General features: G+C 33.8%; 5 protein-coding genes across 5 annotated transcripts; 4 read left to right on the top strand and 1 right to left on the bottom strand.

The window, feature by feature from the left end:
• Positions 1-43: 43 nt before the first annotated feature.
• Positions 44-2664, bottom strand: LOC134828674 (probable 4-coumarate--CoA ligase 1). The gene is made up of 3 exons (XM_063841655.1): positions 2322-2664; positions 1953-2262; positions 44-1001 (listed from the first exon to the last, which is right to left on the bottom strand). The coding sequence occupies exons 1-3, from the start codon at positions 2662-2664 to the stop codon at positions 44-46; spliced, it is 1611 nt and encodes a 536-aa protein (XP_063697725.1).
• Positions 2665-4741: 2077 nt separating this feature from the next.
• On the top strand, positions 4742-7058 carry LOC134828672 (alcohol dehydrogenase [acceptor]-like). The gene is made up of 4 exons (XM_063841654.1): positions 4742-4796; positions 4854-4938; positions 4996-6642; positions 7013-7058. Exons 1-4 carry the CDS (start codon positions 4742-4744, stop codon positions 7056-7058), a joined length of 1833 nt encoding a protein of 610 aa, XP_063697724.1.
• A 919-nt stretch (positions 7059-7977) lies between these two features.
• On the top strand, positions 7978-9880 carry LOC134828671 (glucose dehydrogenase [FAD, quinone]-like). Its single transcript, XM_063841653.1, has 3 exons — positions 7978-8032; positions 8104-8188; positions 8245-9880. Exons 1-3 carry the CDS (start codon positions 7978-7980, stop codon positions 9878-9880), a joined length of 1776 nt encoding a protein of 591 aa, XP_063697723.1.
• A 1368-nt stretch (positions 9881-11248) lies between these two features.
• On the top strand, positions 11249-12811 carry LOC134828670 (alcohol dehydrogenase [acceptor]-like). The gene has a single exon (XM_063841652.1). It carries the CDS (start codon positions 11249-11251, stop codon positions 12809-12811), a length of 1563 nt encoding a protein of 520 aa, XP_063697722.1.
• Positions 12812-13885: 1074 nt separating this feature from the next.
• On the top strand, positions 13886-15771 carry LOC134828669 (choline dehydrogenase, mitochondrial-like). The gene is made up of 3 exons (XM_063841651.1): positions 13886-13940; positions 13994-14078; positions 14136-15771. The coding sequence occupies exons 1-3, from the start codon at positions 13886-13888 to the stop codon at positions 15769-15771; spliced, it is 1776 nt and encodes a 591-aa protein (XP_063697721.1).
• Positions 15772-16922: the final 1151 nt, after the last annotated feature.

Genomic DNA, 16922 nt, shown 5'->3' with positions numbered 1-16922 from the left:
AAACTTAAGAGTGTTTAAATATGAAAAAACCTGTTTTTATTGCTTAAATTTTACCATTGTTCATCTTCAAAATCTGGTCCCTCACCATATATTTCTTAAATTTACCCGAAAGTGTCATCGGCATGTCATCCACGAAGAAAACTTTTGTGTAAAATTTTCGATTGTAATTTTTATGGACTGTATCGATAATTTCCTGTTCATTCAAGGTCACTCCTTTCTCCGGGATGATGCAAATTATGGGGATCACGTTATATTCTGAATGCTCCACATCGACAACACAAACAGCTTCTACGCCTTTAACGTGCTCCAAGACAATTTTCTCGATTTCGCTTTGATTTAAAAATTCGCCCCCATAACTGATCAAAAATTTCTTACGATCGACGAGAAAAACGTTCCCTTCGGCATCCACATATCCAATATCCGCTGTTCTATAGAAACCCTCTTCGTCCAAGGCCTCCTTCGTCATTTTCTCGTTTTTATAGTAGCCGGCAAACGGAACGTTGCATTTTACGTAGATTTCGCCCATTTCATTGACGCCCAAATTTTCGCCAGATTCGCTCACGATGCGAAGTGTGACATTTGCGTTGATTTGTCCAACGGAACCTGGCTTGGTTTTGCCGAAAACGATCTGGGTGATGGCAATTCCAACGTCAGAGGTGCCATAAACGTTCACAACAGTTCCTCCGGTCATGTAACTTTGGAATTCATCGGCGATTTTTGTGCTTAAATGTTGTCCGGAACTACCAACCATCTTCAAATGCGATAAATCGACCGTTTTTATCGTTGGCGAACGAATTGCAGCATAGATGTCTTTCGGTTTGATAGAGACAATATTGACTTTGTGACGGTCAATGAGTTCAAGGAATTCGTCGATTGTTTGATCTTTTGCTGTGATGACGCGTGTGTAGGGTTGCGTTAAACATCCGAAGGCCAGATTGTTTTCCGCAGACCAGCCAGGTTTGTTTGTTGATGCTATGATGACTTTTCCAAAGTCGGTAGGTCTAAAAATGTAATTAAAAATTATTTTATTAAAGATTTAAGGCAAGTTTAATCTTATCTTATTTTTTACGAAAATCACTTCCGATTTTTTTTTTAAGTTTGAATTTTGATAATTTAATAAAATTATTCCATATTTTTTTCTTTATTCAATTAAATAATAAATCAAATTAATTTCGAATTAATAAGAGAAAAAAAATCAAAAATAAAATAAAATAAAATAAAAAAAAAGTTAAAAATTTCATCAAAATTGTCAATTTTTTGGTCATTTTCCTTACTTTTTCAAGGAATTTTCAAATTTTTTTTAAAATAAATTTTTTTTGAAAAAAATGAATTTTCTTTATAAAAAATTTTAATTGTCAAACAAAAAATTTTTTTGTTAAAATTTTTAACTTAAAAAATTTTCAGATCAATTTTAATTTATCAAATCTCAATATAAATACCACAAAAACTACTAAAATAAAAAAAATTTGTTAAATTTTGTTAAAAACATTTTGAAAAAAATGTTTTGGGACAAAAAATAAAATGGTTAATTTCTTTTGAAAAATATGAATTATAAAATTTTAATTGTCAAAAAAGTTAATAAATTCAATTAAAAGAAAAAAAAATAAATTAAGAACTGAAAAAAATAAAATGGTTAAAAACTTAAAAAAAAAATAATTAATTAAAAAATTAGGGGGTTTTAGATTTTTCAAATTTTTGAACATAAGAAAGCAAAAAAAAATAAATTTAACAAAAATGTTCCAAAATTATTAAAATTACTTTTCAAATTTTTGGGAAAAACTTAAGAATTAAATTTTTATCATTGAATACTAAAGCTTTTAAAAAAATACTAAAAAATGAAAAAATAATGATTTTTTTTAAATTATAATTTTTCATTAACTACCTCCTAAAATTTTAAGCTCCAAATAATATGAAACATTTTACTTGCATTATTACATTAAAAAAAAACTTACAATCCAGCAATAACCTGCATGTGTGTCGTATTGATTAACTTGGGTTTTCCTGTTGTAGCAGAAGATAATGTAAGCATGACGATATCTTTGGCTGAATTTTCGACTTTTGGTACTTCAAAGGCGTCAATATCGACATCTTGCTCTAACAATGGCTTCAAATCGTGACAACCATCAATCGTATTCTCATAAATGTAAATTGGGCAGTCCAAATTTAAATTTTTGAAGATACTTTTAAAGTAGTCAACGAGATCGAGACGACTTGTAATGAAAATTTTGGGTTGGACTTGATCGACAATGTCACTTATTTCCTCTAAAATCGAAAATTTTTCACTAAAACCTCATAATTTTTTTTTGTAAATCAAAAATTACCCTTGACAGAGTTATCTGTCATAGCAAAGGGACACAACACAGCACCAGCGAAGGTAACTCCCAACCACGCGGGCATCATGTAATGATGATTGTCCATCAAAGATAACACATTATCGTTCTTTCCCACGTTTTTGGCCTTGAGCACTTGCGCGAAACTAATGGCTGCCTTTAAAATCGCCTTCGAGGTGTAAACTTTTCCCGTGTCGTCACTTATTTGTGCGACATGTTCCGGATTATTCTTCAAAAAGGTGAAAATCACTTCGGCAACTCCTAAATTTCCGTAAGTATATTCCTTGGTGGGTCCATACCAGATTTTTTTCTCTGCATCAAAAGTAACTGACATTTTTTTCGCGATCTATTTCAAATCACTCCCAACGTAAAACTGCTGAGACAAGTTTAGGTAATTCTGATTTTATTTGGTAGTCTTCTTAAAATCAGTTGATAAGATTTTCGCTGTTGATAGGAATTGTTATCGTGAACATGAAGACCGTCAATGGAAGCAGCTTCGATTAGATACGCATTAGAGCGTGGAAGATAAAGGCGATGACACAAATATTTTGTATGAAGGAAACACGCTTCTTTGCGTAAAATGAATCATTTTGGACGATGATTTTTGATTATTTTTAGTCTTATCGATTGTGATTGATCGATAACGATGAGAATTTCCATCAGTTTAAAGTTTAAGGAAGCACCAGTTTTAAGATACGCAATTTTGGTAAACAAACAACCATAGTGGTAAAAATAAAAGATGATTTACTGATTTGGATGTGCCTACGCTGCTGTTGTTCCAAATCCTGGAAATTGCCAAATGGATTCCTTAAAACCCAAAATTAAATGTACAACTTGGGCAAGCTTCAAATATGTGTTTTGTGGTATAGTATCTACAGTTGCAAAAAGGTAGATCAGCCTCCCTCTATTTATACATACGTCAAAAGATTGCATCTGCCTTAGTCGCATGATTTTATTTATTTCTTAGTAACAAGTGTCATATAATTATTTGTATCAGACGGAGATCATTCCTTCAGCTTTTCACTAAAGGCATTTTTTGGAACGACATCGTACATCGATGGATTGTGCTGTTGTGTGTTGAGTTTTCGATTGGAAGGCTCTAGCGTGGCGCAGCTGATATTCGCTTAAAGAAGGGATGAATTGCCTTTTTTTGCTGGGGAATCCATCTTGTTGTTCATCACGTCATACACAAACGTGCAGCAGAAAATTTCTTGTCTGTCGCGGATTGTGATCATTTTCAACAAGTTTAGTTATATCCTTGCCAACCCAGATCTCGTAAGCAAAAGATCAAATATTGCTTTTGAATGGATTCGACACGGGCTATGTCGGTCTTGTATGCAGGCATCCATACTATACAACCATAGTCCAGGATTGAACGAACAAGAGACATATAAAGACATTTTATTACGAATACGTCTTTGAATTCCTTTCCAAATCTTTTTATCATGCTCAAAACAGAGTTTGCCTTTGTAATTGTTATGTTCAAGTGGTTTTTAAATGTAAGTTTACTGTCAAACCATACTCCAAGGTCTTTTATAGTGTCAACTCTTGCAATAGGATGATAATGATTTCAGGTTTATCTCCACATCAGCCTTTTCGATTTTGGGCATATTGTGGATCGTCAAATAGAAATCTTAATAGGTTATACTCTTCTTTTATGAATTTTTTAATAATGTGATTATGTCTATTAATTTATATTCTAGAAACTCTGTCGGATTGATTTGACCATCAGTTCTATGAAAAATAGTTCTTCTTTTTTTCTTCTAGGGCAATAGCATAGAGTATGTGCTGATGATTCTTCATCATTCTACATTCTATCAGATAAGATGTTTATTCTTTTGAGGTGTTTCAGTACTCTGGTATGGCCTGTTAAGAATGCTGTTATTACTCTTACTTGTGATATACTCATTGAGAGTAGTTCATGGGTTCTGCTTACATGTTTTATTTATACCTTTACTTTATTTTTTTACGTTATATTTTATTTTATTTATACTTTTTTGGTATAAATAGTTGACATGTTCAGATAGTTTTCTGGTTTCTTGTTCCCAGTACTAATCTTCGCATCTAGGTAATTTTATTTAGTTTTGACCCAAAATGTCTTGACCAATCTTCTTTGAGAGCTTCTTTGATCCTAAAATTGAAACTGAAAAATTGAATTCTTATTTTATGTTGTCGTCAAGATCGATTAAAAACCGCTTTTTTCCAGCGTTTTCGTATAATATCTTATTTTTTTTAAATTGCCAATATGGATAAATTACTTGAATTTAAACAGCTTTGTTTTAATAAGATGAATGATTAAAATACAACGTAGTAACAATTGAATATAAAAATAATGATTAAGAGACCAAATATCAGTTGCTAACTATCAGTCAAAGTAAAAATAAAAAAATTAAATAAATTTAATTCTCAAAATGGGAATAGTTCGAAAATTTCTTAAACTATTTGCTATTTGGTTTTTTCCATACCGTAAGTTTCCTTTTCCTGAATTTAAAAAAAATAAATTTATTTATTATTACTTTTTAGATTACGCCGAAGCTCAATTACCAGGAGGTACACATGACTTTATTGTGATCGGAGCTGGAACTGCTGGAAGTATAGTAGCTAGTCGGTAATTTTTATTTTATTTTTCACTTTCACAAACATCCAGTTGGTTATTTTCATTTAGCCTTTCAGAAAATCCGCATGTCCACGTTTTATTACTTGAAGCTGGTCCAATGACGGAACCTCCATTGAGTTTTGTACCCGCGATGTCAATTATGGCCTTCGAAAATTCTTTGTGGAATTGGGAATACACGTCAAGCACACCCGGTAGATGTCTCGGTATGGTCAATCAAGAATGTTGCATGCCCCATGGCAAAGGTCTTGGTGGATCATCACTTATTAACGGGATGTTGTACGTGCGTGGAAATAAAGCGGATTACGATGCATGGGAAAGTGACGGATGCGATGGCTGGAATTGGAATGAGGCGTTAAAGTACTTTAAGAAAGCCGAACGAAATGACGTAGATCCTGCAAGAGGAAAATTCGATCCTAATGTTCATGGCACGGAGGGAAAAATGAATACAGATTTTGCGTTTTATCGCACAAAACTTATGGAAGATATATATGAAGCAGGCAAATCTAAAGGATATGCATGTGATTTCGATTATAATAATGGAAGTCAATTAGGAGTGCATTTTGCGCAAACTAATACACATAATGGACATCGAGAAGACACAGGATCGAGATATGTTCGAGATGTGTCATTACGATCCAATTTAGATTTAAGTGTAAACACGCATGTGACGAAGATTTTGTTCAAAGGAAACAAAGCGACAGGTGTTTTGTATAAACTACTGGGACTTACATTCAAAGCGACGGCTACGAAAGAAGTAATTTTGTGTGCTGGCACGATCAACTCTCCGCAACTTCTGATCTTGAGTGGTATTGGACCGCAAGAAACTTTAACTAAATTTAACATTCCTTCGGTCAAATATTTGCCAGTAGGTCAAAACTTGCAAGACCATCCTCTAACCTTGGCTCCCTTGTACAGTTTAAATACCACCGGAAATGCCGTATCTCCTGATGATTTCTCAGTGTTGAATAGTTTATTGTTGATTTTTAATCAACCGAATCCCTTACATATTCCCCAAAGCTCAGAAGGCTTAGTTTTTGTCAGAATGAATGATTCTACATTGCCTGCTGGAGTTCCCGACATTGAACTACTCATGTCGTCTATAAGTCCATCCAAAGGCGGAAATTACCTGCGAGATGCGATCTGCTTTGAACAAAGTTTTTTCGATAAAGCGTTTGCGGGCTTGATAAACCTTGAAAATGATACAATATCTCTCATTCCAATGTTACTTCATCCAAAAACGCGGGGTTATGTTACGATTCGTGATACAAATCCCTTCTCGAAACCCATCATTCGTAATTTTATGCTCGAAGACCCATACGACAGGAAAGCAATGCTTTTTGGAATTCGAAGGACACAAAAAATCATCGAGTCCACAGCCTTTGCAAAATACAATCCGCAACTGTATCGATTTGATATCCCGGCATGTAATAATTTCGGACCTAACAGTGACGAATATTGGCTCTGCGTCATGGGTTACATAACAAGAACAGTTTATCACGATTCCGGAACATGTCGCATGGGCGTCAAAAATGACAAAAAAACGGTCGTTACGCCAGATTTGAAGGTTAAAGGTGTTCAGAAGTTGAGAGTTGTTGATGCTTCGGTAATTCCGCTTGTCAATTCAGGACATACGGCAGCGCCTACTATGATGATTGCTGAAAAGGCGGCAGATCTCATCAAGTTGGAGCATGGAATATAAGCTTTTTTTAAAAGATATTTCAAGAATTTTTGGTTGAACAACTTAAAAAAATTGCAGAATATTATTAAGATAAATAAAAAAAGTAGTCAACCCAAAGAGCGACATACTATACCGCATTTCGATATTACATACCTACTCTTTATTGTAGTCCTCAATATACAATTTCATACTCCTCATTTCAATTGTCCGAACTTTTTATCAACTACAGACTTTTTCCATTAAAATGCATATACTTCATACTTCATACTTTCCATTTGGTACCCCAAATTTCACATTTTTGTACTCCTCATGGCCTTTTCACAATTCCATATACCTCACAACCCAAGGGACTGCCCACAGATCTTCAGGATCCTAACACACACACACACACACACACACACAAATCGAGTTTAATACTGCATTTTTTCTTTGAAATGCGGTAAAAAAAAAGTTGTTTTTGTTATCTACTTAAAACACTAACTGAATAACAAACTTTTTGACTTGGGAAATACAGCGGTCTAATTTCTTTTTGTTTCGTCTGCTAGTTTATAAAATACTATTTGAGACTATCGATGACTACATTCACGGGCTCAATTCTGACTTATTTATGTACCAATTTCATTAAGGGCACATTCTAAAGGACTTGTTTCACATAAGATTTGCAGTTATTTTTGGTTTCTGGTACCTATATACCGTAATCTACATAATGCTAAGAGAATTTAAAAATCTGTTCTCTTAACGAAAATTGAAGTCAAAATTCGTTCTCTTAACATTTTTTTGTTTCAAATTCTAATTTTTGAAAATTTTTAACTAAAATATTTGAAATTTTGTACTTTTAAGTATTTTTATTTTAAAATTATCATTTTTGTGTCAAAAACATTTTAAAATACAACTAAAATTGGTTTAAAAAAATATTTAAAAATGTTAAAAATTTCTCTTAACTTCAAAATTAGCCTTCTCTTAATTTATCTACATTTATTATTATACAATAATTTCCTAACATTTTAAAAATAATTTCTGAAGAACGATCAACTCTACCACAAATCCATATTTCAGAACTGCACTATTTTGTATCCAACCAAAAAATTGAATTCTTATTTTATGTTGTCGTCAAGATCGATTAAAAACCGCTTTTTCCCAGATTTTTCTTATTTTATCTCATTTTTTAAAATTGCAAATACGGTTAAATTATTTGAATTTTAACAGCTTTGTTTTAATAAGATGAACGATTAAAATACAACGTAGTAACAATTGAATATAAAAATAATGATTAAGAGACAAAATATCAGTTGCTAACTATCAGTCAAAGTGAAAATAAAATTAAAAAGTGAAAATAAAATTTAATCTTCAAAATGGAAATAATTCGAAAATTTCTTAAATTATTTGCGATTTTGTTTTTGCCATACCGTGAGTTTTTTTTTATCAATTTAATCCTCAATTTAAAAAATAATAATATATTTTTTTTATTATTTTTTTAGATTACGCCGAACCACAACTACCAGGATGTACATATGACTTTATTGTGATCGGAGCTGGATCTGCTGGAAGTATTGTTGCTAGTCGGTAAGTTTTATATTTTTTCTTGCTTTCACAAACAATCAGTTGATTATTTAATTTAGCCTTTCAGAAAATCCGCGTGTTCGCGTTTTATTGCTGGAAGCTGGTGAAATGGAGAAACATCCATTGGGTTTTGTACCAGTGGCGTCATATATACTTCAGGAAAGTTCTGTGTGGAATTGGAAATATAAGTCAGAGCGATCTAATAGGAGTTGTCTTGGTATGGTCAATCAAGAATGTTGCATACCGAAAGGCAAAGGTCTTGGTGGATCATCTCTTATTAACACAATGATGAACGTACGTGGAAATAAAGCAGATTTCGATGGATGGGGTCTTGCTGGTTGGAGTTGGGATGATGTTTTGCCGTATTTTATGAAAGCCGAACGAAATACCTTAGATTCTGCAAGAGGAAAATTCGATCCTAATGTTCATGGCACGGAGGGAAAAATGAATACAGAATTTGTGCCTTATCGCACAAAACTTATGGAAGATATTTATGAAGCAGGCAAATTTAAAGGATATGCATGGGATTTCGATTATAACAATGGAAGTCAATTGGGAGTGCATTTTATGCAAACTTTTACACGCAATGGAAGTCGAGAAGATACAGGAACGAGATACATTGAAGATGTTCTTCCACGATCCAATTTAGATTTAAGTGTCAACTCGCACGTGACGAAGATATTATTCAAAGGAAAAAAAGCGACAGGAGTTTTGTATAAATGGCAGGGACAAACCTTCAAAGCGACGGCTACGAAAGAAGTAATTTTAAGTGCTGGTGCATACAACTCTCCGCAACTTTTGATCTTGAGTGGCATTGGACCACAAGAAACTTTAAAAAAATTTAACATTCCTTCAGTAAAATATTTGCCAGTAGGTCAAAACTTGCAAGAGCATCCTCTTTTCGTGGGATCCATCTACGTTTTAAACACCACCGGAAATTCCCTATCTCTTAGCGATCCCGATGTGTTTAACGAGTTTTTGCTGAATTTTAATCAACCGAGTCCCTTACATATTCCCCAAGCAGAAGGCATATTTTTCGATAAAATGGCTGATTCTCCATTGCCTACTGGAGTTCCCGACGTTGAAGTACTTATATCACCCGGAGCTGCAATTGGAAGTTATGTGCGAGACGCGTACTGCGTTGAACATAGTTTTTACGAAAAAGCGTTTGCGGGCTTGCTAAACGTTGTAAATGATACAATTTCTCTTACTCTAATGGTACTTCATCCAAAAACGCGGGGTTATGTTACGATTCGTGATACAAATCCCTTCTCGAAACCCATCATTCGTCATTTCATGCTCGAAGACCCATACGACAGGAAAGCAATGCTTTTTGGAATTCGAAGCTCACAAAAAGTTGCCGAGTCAGCAGCTTTTGCAAAATACAATCCGCAACTGTATCGATATGATATCCCGGCATGTAATAATTTCGGACCTAACAGTGACGAATATTGGCTCTGCGTCATGGATTACATAACAGTACTAGCTTATCACGATTCGGGAACATGTCGCATGGGCGTCAAAAATGACAAAAAAACGGTCGTTACGCCAGATTTGAAGGTTAAAGGTGTTCAGAAGTTGAGAGTTGTTGATGCTTCGGTAATTCCGCTTGTTAATTCAGGACATACGGCAGCGCCTACTATGATGATTGCTGAAAAGGCGGCAGATCTCATCAAGTTGGAGCATGGAATATAAGCTTTTTTTTTAAAGATATTTCAAGAATTTTTGTTTGAACAGCTTAAATAATTTGCAGAATATTATTGAGATAAATAAAAAAAAAATTGTTTTGTTTTGCTTCTTTTAAGATTCACTGAATAATAAACTTTTTAAAATCTATTAAAATCTTGGTTATTTAAGTCATTTTTAGTGCTTTTTAAACTTCAAAGGGAGTTGCAGTTGCATCCCTTGCCCCCCTCTGTATCAATGCTTGGATTTTATAAGGCTCTCTCAAATTATATTTTTTTTGCCTTTACAGTCGACCAACATTTTATTTTTCTGAATACAGTATAATCTCCCAAAATGAGCACCTGAAATTCAAACTCCTACTCTTTTTTTATGACATTTTAGAAACATTCAATCTATTTTTTATTTGAAATATTCAAAATAAACATAAAACTTGAATTTTCGGTTCAAACTTCATAAAAATTGGAGTGCTGAATTTCAGAGATATACCCAATTTAAGATTTTTTTTTAGATCTGCCCATTTTGGAAGATTATAGTGTACTTACATATATATCCAACTTCTTAAATTCTTCTTTTTTTAATTCTCGTCTTTCATAAGTTTTACTCCTTTTTTTTATTTTTAATTGATATTTCAAAGGTCTTTTTCAAATTTTCCTGAAAAGCAGTTCTCACAAATATTGTAAGCAATAATATTGTAGCGTAATTAACTTGATAATTTAAGTAGCTGAAAAACCCCCGGGTTATATCTCTACATGTCAATGCGACTATCAGTTACTGATGTCTCCTTAAATTTTCATCATTAAAATTATTTTTCATTCAAGATCGAGATCGATCAAAAACAGCAAAATATTTTTTAATATGTTATTTTGTTTTGTCTGGTTTATTGTCAATATTAAACAGCTTTGTTATTAAAATAAGATGAAAAATATAAAAATTTGAATTTAAAAGAACTAATTGAAACATCAAAATTAGTCGGCAACTGTCAGTTAAAGTTAAAATAACTAATCAAATTTATTCCACAAAATGGATATAATTCAAAAATGCTTTAAATCATTTTCGATTTTATTTTTACTACATTGTTAGTTCCTAAAAGTTTACCTTCCAAAATTACAAAAATAAATTATATTATTTGTTTTAGATTTCACCGAAGCTACCGTTGAACTACCAATAGGTACATTTGACTTTGTTGTGATCGGAGCTGGAACTGCTGGAAATATAGTTGCTAGTCGGTAATTTTTATTGTTTTTTTTTACTTTTTCAAACATTCAGTTGATGATTTTTATATTAAGCCTTTCAGAAAATTCAAGTGTCCGTGTTCTATTGCTTGAAGCTGGTTCAGCTATAAAACATCCATTTAACTCTGTACCAGGGGCATCAATGATGCAGCAAGAAAGTACCATATGGAACTGGAAATTTACGTCAAGCACACCCGGTAGATGTCTCGGTATGGTCAATCAAGAATGTTGCATGCCCCATGGCAAAGGTATCGGTGGATCGACACTTATTAATGCGATGTTGTACGTGCGTGGAAATAAAGCGGATTACGATGCATGGGAAAGTGACGGATGCGATGGTTGGAATTGGAATGAGGCGTTAAAGTACTTTAAGAAAACCGAACGGAATGACTTAGATTCTGCAAGAGGAAAATTCGATCCTAATGTTCATGGCACGGAGGGAAAAATGAATACAAATTTTGAGCTTTATCGCACAAAACTTATGGAAGATATTTATGAAGCAGGCAAATTTGAAGAATATGCATGGGATTTCGATTATAATAATGGAAGTCAATTAGGAGTGCATTTTATGCAAACTAGTACCCGTAATGGATATCGGGAGGAAACGGGAACGAGATACATTCACGATGTTCTTCCACGACCCAATTTGATGTTGAGTGTCGATTCGCATGTAACAAAGATTTTGTTTGATGGAACTGTAGCAACGGGAGTTTTGTATCAATGGCTGGGACTTACCTTCAAAGCGACCGCTACGAAAGAAGTAATTTTGTGTGCTGGAACAATTAATTCCCCGCAAATTTTGATTTTGAGTGGCATTGGACCGCATGAAACACTAACAGAGTTCGAAATAAGTCCTCAGGTAAGTTTTTTGCCAGTCGGTCAAAATTTGCAAGACCATCCCTATATCACAGCTCCCACATACATTTTGAACACCACCGAGTATTCCGTGAGTCTTGGTGATATCAATGTGTTCAATAAATTTCTGCTGATTTTTAATCAACCAAATCCCTTACATATTACTAACGGCATGGAGGGCCTCATTTTCGACAAAATGTTTAATTCTCCATTGCCTGCTGGAGTTCCCGACATTGAGATTCTCATGTCGCCCGGAGATGTATCCAAAGCCGGAAGTTACCTGCGAGATGTGCTTTGCTTTGAACAAAGTTTTTACGATAAAGCGTTTGCGGGCTTGAAAAACAATAAATATGATACAGTTTCTCTCGCTCCATTGGTACTCCATCCAAAAACGCGGGGATATGTTACGATTCGTGATACAAATCCCTTCTCGAAACCCGTCATACATAATTACATGCTCGAAGATCCATACGATAGGAAAGCAATGCTTTTTGGCATTCGAAGAGCTCAAAAAATTGTCAAGTCAGCAGCTTTTGCAAAATACAATCCTCAACTCTATCGATATGATATTCCGGCATGTAATGATTTCGGACCTGACAGTAATGAATATTGGTACTGCGTCATGGATTACATGACAACAACACTTTATCACGACTCGGGAACGTGTCGCATGGGCGCCGAAAACGACGAAAAGACGGTCGTTACGCCAGATTTGAAGGTTAAAGGTGTTCAGAAGTTGAGAGTTGTTGACGCTTCTGTGATTCCGCATATTACTTCAGGACATACGGCATCGCCTACTATGATGATTGCTGAAAAGGCGGCAGATCTCATCAAGTCGGAGCATGGAATATAAATTTTTTTAAAAGTTATTTCAAGAATTTTTGTTTAAACAGCTTAAAAATTTGCAGAATATTATTAAGATAAATAAAAAAAAAAATTTTTTCATTGAAAATTCACTGAATAACAAGCTTTTTGACTTGGTAAAGACGGTGCTCTAATTTGTGTTTGTGTCGTCTGCTAGTTTGTAAAATACTATTTGAATACATTCACGGGCTCAATTCCGACTTTTTTATATAGCAATTCCATAAAGGCAAGTTCAAAGGACTTGAAGGATTTGCAGTTATTTTTGATTTGTGGTATAGGTAAATATATAATCTAATACAGGGGCTATATACGTGAATATAGGTCTAATTGCCACCTTGGTTTAGCAGTGAGTAAAGGAGCTTGATTGCCGAAGTTGTTTTGTCAATAAAGTTTATAATAGCTGAAGCTTTTGGCTTCAAGATGGATCGGGTTCTTTTTAAGGAAGAATATCACGGTCTTTGAGAAATATATTAACTTTGGTGCGCAATAAACTTCTTTAATTTTTTTGTTTTCACCATCTTTGGTTAACATTTTGTCCAGAGTAATTTTGTCAGTTTATTTAAATTATATTTTATTCTGAAAGACTTAAATAATGAATGTTTTTTTTTTTAATTCAAAGAACGATTTTATTTTTATTTTTTTGTTATTCATTTCATCAAGTTAAGATTACATCATGGAGGAAAAAGCATTAAGCTCAAAAAACCTCATCCCAACATTTTAGAACTCTGAAGAACTCTTTTCTGAAGAACGATCAATTCCACAATTCCATATTTCAGAACAGCGCTATTTTGTTGCTAATCAAAAATTGAATTCTTATTTTATGTTGTCGTCAAGATCGATTAAAAACCGCTTTTTCCCAGATTTTTCTTATTTTATCTCATTTTTTAAAATTGCAAATATGGATAAATTACTTGAATTTAAACAGCTTTGTTTTAATAAGATGAACGATTAAAATACAACGTAGTAACAATTGAATATAAAAATAATAATTAAGAGACAAAATATCAGTTGCTAACCATCAGCCAAAGTGAAAATAATAAATTAATAAAATTTAATCTTCAAAATGGAAATAATTCGAAAATTTCTTAAATTTTTTGCGATTTTGTTTTTGATATATCGTGAGTTTTCTTTTCCTGGAATTAAAAAAAATATTTTATTATTTTTTTTTTAGATTACGCCGAAGCTCATCTACCAAGATGTACATATGACTTTATTGTGATTGGAGCTGGATCTGCTGGAAGTATTGTTGCTAGTCGGTAATTTTTATATTTTTTCTTGCTTTCACAAACATTCAGTATATTGTTTTCCTTAAGCCTTTCAGAAAATCCGAATGTCCGCGTTTTATTGCTGGAAGCTGGTCAAATGGAGAAACATCCATTAGGTTTTGTGCCAGTGGCGTCATTAATACTCCAGGAAAGTTCTGTGTGGAATTGGAAATATAAGTCAGAGCGATCCGATAGGAGTTGTCTCGGTATGGTCAATCAAGAATGTTGCATATCGAAAGGAAAAGGTCTTGGTGGATCATCAATTATAAACGATATGATGTATGTACGTGGAAATAAAGCGGATTTCGATGGATGGGGTCTTACTGGTTGGAGTTGGGATGATGTTTTGCCGTATTTTATGAAAGCCGAACGAAATACCTTAGATTCTGCAAGAGGAAAATTCGATCCTAATGTTCATGGCACGGAGGGAAAAATGAATACAGACTTTGTGCCATATCGCACAAAACTTATGGAAGATATTTATGAAGCAGGCAAATTTGAAGGATATGCATGGGATTTCGATTATAACAATGGAAGTCAGTTGGGAGTGCATTTTTTGCAAACTTTTACACGCAATGGAAGTCGAGAAGATACAGGAACGAGATACATTGAAGATGTTCTTCCGCGATCCAATTTAGTTTTGCGTGTCAACTCGCACGTGACGAAGATATTATTTAAAGGAAAAAAAGCGACAGGAGTTTTGTATAAATGGCAGGGACAAACCTTCAAAGCGACGGCTACGAAAGAAGTAATTTTAAGTGCTGGTGCATACAACTCCCCGCAACTTTTGATCTTGAGTGGCATTGGACCGCAAGAAACTTTAAAAAAATTTAAAATTCATTCGGTAAAATATTTGCCAGTAGGTCAAAACTTGCAAGATCATCCTGTTACCATAGGTTCCATGTACGTTTTGAACACCACCGGAAATTTCCCGTCTATTAGCGATCCTGATGTGTTCAACGACTTTTTGCTGAATTTTAATCAACCGAATCCCTTACATATTCCCAATGCAGAAGGCATATTTTTCGATAGAATGGCTGATTCTCCGTTGCCTGCTGGAGTTCCCGACGTGGAAATATATATATCACCCGGAAGTGCAATCGGTAGTTATGCGCGAGATGCGTTCTGCATTGATCCAAGTTTTTATGATAAAGCATTTGCGGGCTTGATAAACGTTGTAAATGATACAATTTCTCTTGCTCCAATGTTACTTCATCCAAAAACGCGGGGTTATGTTACGATTCGTGATACAAATCCTTTCTCGAAACCCATCATCCGTAATTTCATGCTCGAAGACCCATACGACAGGAAAGCAATGCTTTTTGGAATTCGAAGCTCACGAAAAATTGCCGAGTCAGCAGCTTTTGCAAAATACAATCCCCAACTCTATCTATATGATATTCCGGCATGTAATGATTTCGAACCTGATAGTAATGAATATTGGTACTGCGTCATGGATTACATAACAGTACCACAGTATCACGATTCGGGAACATGTCGCATGGGCGCCGAAAACGACGAAAGGACGGTCGTTACGCCAGATTTGAAGGTTAAAGGTGTTCAGAAGTTGAGAGTTGTTGATGCTTCGATAATTCCGTTTCTCAATTCAGGACATACGGCTTCGCCTACTATGATGATTGCTGAAAAGGCGGCCGATCTCATCAAGTTGGAGCATGGAATATAAGCTTTTTTTAAAGATATATCAAGAATTTTTGTTTGAACAGCATAAAAAATTTGCGAAATATTATTGAGATAAATAAAAAAGTAAGCTGTTTTTGTTTACCTACTTTAAACACTCACTGAAGAACAAACTTTTTGATTTGGTAAAGACCGTGGGCCAATTTATGTTTGTGTCGTCTACTAGTTTGTAATATACTATTTGAATACATTCACGGGCTCAATTCCGACTTCTTTATGTAGCAATTCCATAAAGGCACATGCTAAAGGACTTGTTTCACATAGGATTTGCAGTTTTTTTTTGATTTGTGGTATAGGTAAATATATAATCTAATACAGGAGCTGTATACGTGAATATAGGTCCAATTGCCACCTTGATCATTTGTTTAGCAGTGATTACAGGAGTATGATTGCCGGGGTTGCTTTGTCACCGGGGCTCTCCGTCCCACATATCTTAGGAAGTTATTTAAAATTGAAATAAATAAATGTTACCAATTTTTGTTCCTTAAATTTCTTTTAAGGAACGATCAACTATCGCAATTCAATATTACAGAGCTGCCTTTGTTGTAGTCCTGTATATTATTCAAATGAAAAAAAATAATTATTTTACTTTATCGTTAAGAATAAAAACAACTTTTTTACAGCTTTTTCTGATATTCAAATTGTCAATATTGTTTAAAAAAAGATTAATAAAAATTTAATTTAAACAGCTTTTTTTAAGTTAAAAGATTAAAATACAACGAATATAAAAACAAAGAGATCAAATATCAGTTGCTAACCATCAGTCAAAGTGAAAATAATAAATTAATAAAATTTAATCTTCAAAATGGAAATAATTCGAAAATTTCTTAAATTATTTGCGATTTTGTTTATGCTATACCGTGAGTTTTTTTTATACTGAATTGAGAAAAAATTATTTTTTTATTTTTTTAGATTTCGCCAAAGCTCAATTACCAGGAGGTACATTTGACTTTATTGTGGTCGGAGCTGGATCTGCTGGATGTATTGTTGCTAGTCGGTAATTTTTATAATTTTTTTTGTGTTCAGTTGATTATTTTTATATTAAGTCTATCAGAAAATCTGAATGTCCGCGTTTTATTGCTGGAAGCTGGTCCAATGACGAAACATCCATTTGGTTTTGTACCAGCAGCGTCAATT

The sequence above is a fragment of the Culicoides brevitarsis genome, chromosome 2 (assembly GCF_036172545.1).
Source record: "Culicoides brevitarsis isolate CSIRO-B50_1 chromosome 2, AGI_CSIRO_Cbre_v1, whole genome shotgun sequence".
NCBI classification, from domain to species: Eukaryota; Metazoa; Arthropoda; class Insecta; order Diptera; family Ceratopogonidae; genus Culicoides; species Culicoides brevitarsis.
The sequence above is the reverse complement of the archived record's forward strand: the minus strand, read 5'-3'. Positions and strand labels throughout refer to the sequence as shown.

Excerpts from the sequence above, each read along its gene's own strand:
- LOC134828674 (XM_063841655.1), bottom strand. The coding sequence starts at position 2,664 with ATGTCAGTTACTTTTGATGCAGAGAAAAAAATCTGGTATGGACCCACC. Across the intron at positions 2,263-2,321 it reads GACAGATAACTCTGTCAAGG|AGGAAATAAGTGACATTGTC; the intron begins GTAATTTTTGAT and ends TTTCGATTTTAG. Across the intron at positions 1,002-1,952 it reads ATGCAGGTTATTGCTGGATT|ACCTACCGACTTTGGAAAAG; the intron begins GTAAGTTTTTTT and ends TTACATTTTTAG.
- LOC134828672 (XM_063841654.1), top strand. The coding sequence starts at position 4,742 with ATGGGAATAGTTCGAAAATTTCTTAAACTATTTGCTATTTGGTTTTTT. Across the intron at positions 4,939-4,995 it reads GGAAGTATAGTAGCTAGTCG|CCTTTCAGAAAATCCGCATG; the intron begins GTAATTTTTATT and ends ATTTTCATTTAG. Across the intron at positions 6,643-7,012 it reads ATCAAGTTGGAGCATGGAAT|ACACACACACACACAAATCG; the intron begins ATAAGCTTTTTT and ends ACACACACACAC.
- LOC134828671 (XM_063841653.1), top strand. The coding sequence starts at position 7,978 with ATGGAAATAATTCGAAAATTTCTTAAATTATTTGCGATTTTGTTTTTG. Across the intron at positions 8,033-8,103 it reads GATTTTGTTTTTGCCATACC|ATTACGCCGAACCACAACTA; the intron begins GTGAGTTTTTTT and ends TTATTTTTTTAG. Across the intron at positions 8,189-8,244 it reads GGAAGTATTGTTGCTAGTCG|CCTTTCAGAAAATCCGCGTG; the intron begins GTAAGTTTTATA and ends TATTTAATTTAG.
- LOC134828670 (XM_063841652.1), top strand. The coding sequence starts at position 11,249 with ATGCAGCAAGAAAGTACCATATGGAACTGGAAATTTACGTCAAGCACA.
- LOC134828669 (XM_063841651.1), top strand. The coding sequence starts at position 13,886 with ATGGAAATAATTCGAAAATTTCTTAAATTTTTTGCGATTTTGTTTTTG. Across the intron at positions 13,941-13,993 it reads GATTTTGTTTTTGATATATC|ATTACGCCGAAGCTCATCTA; the intron begins GTGAGTTTTCTT and ends TTTTTTTTTTAG. Across the intron at positions 14,079-14,135 it reads GGAAGTATTGTTGCTAGTCG|CCTTTCAGAAAATCCGAATG; the intron begins GTAATTTTTATA and ends GTTTTCCTTAAG.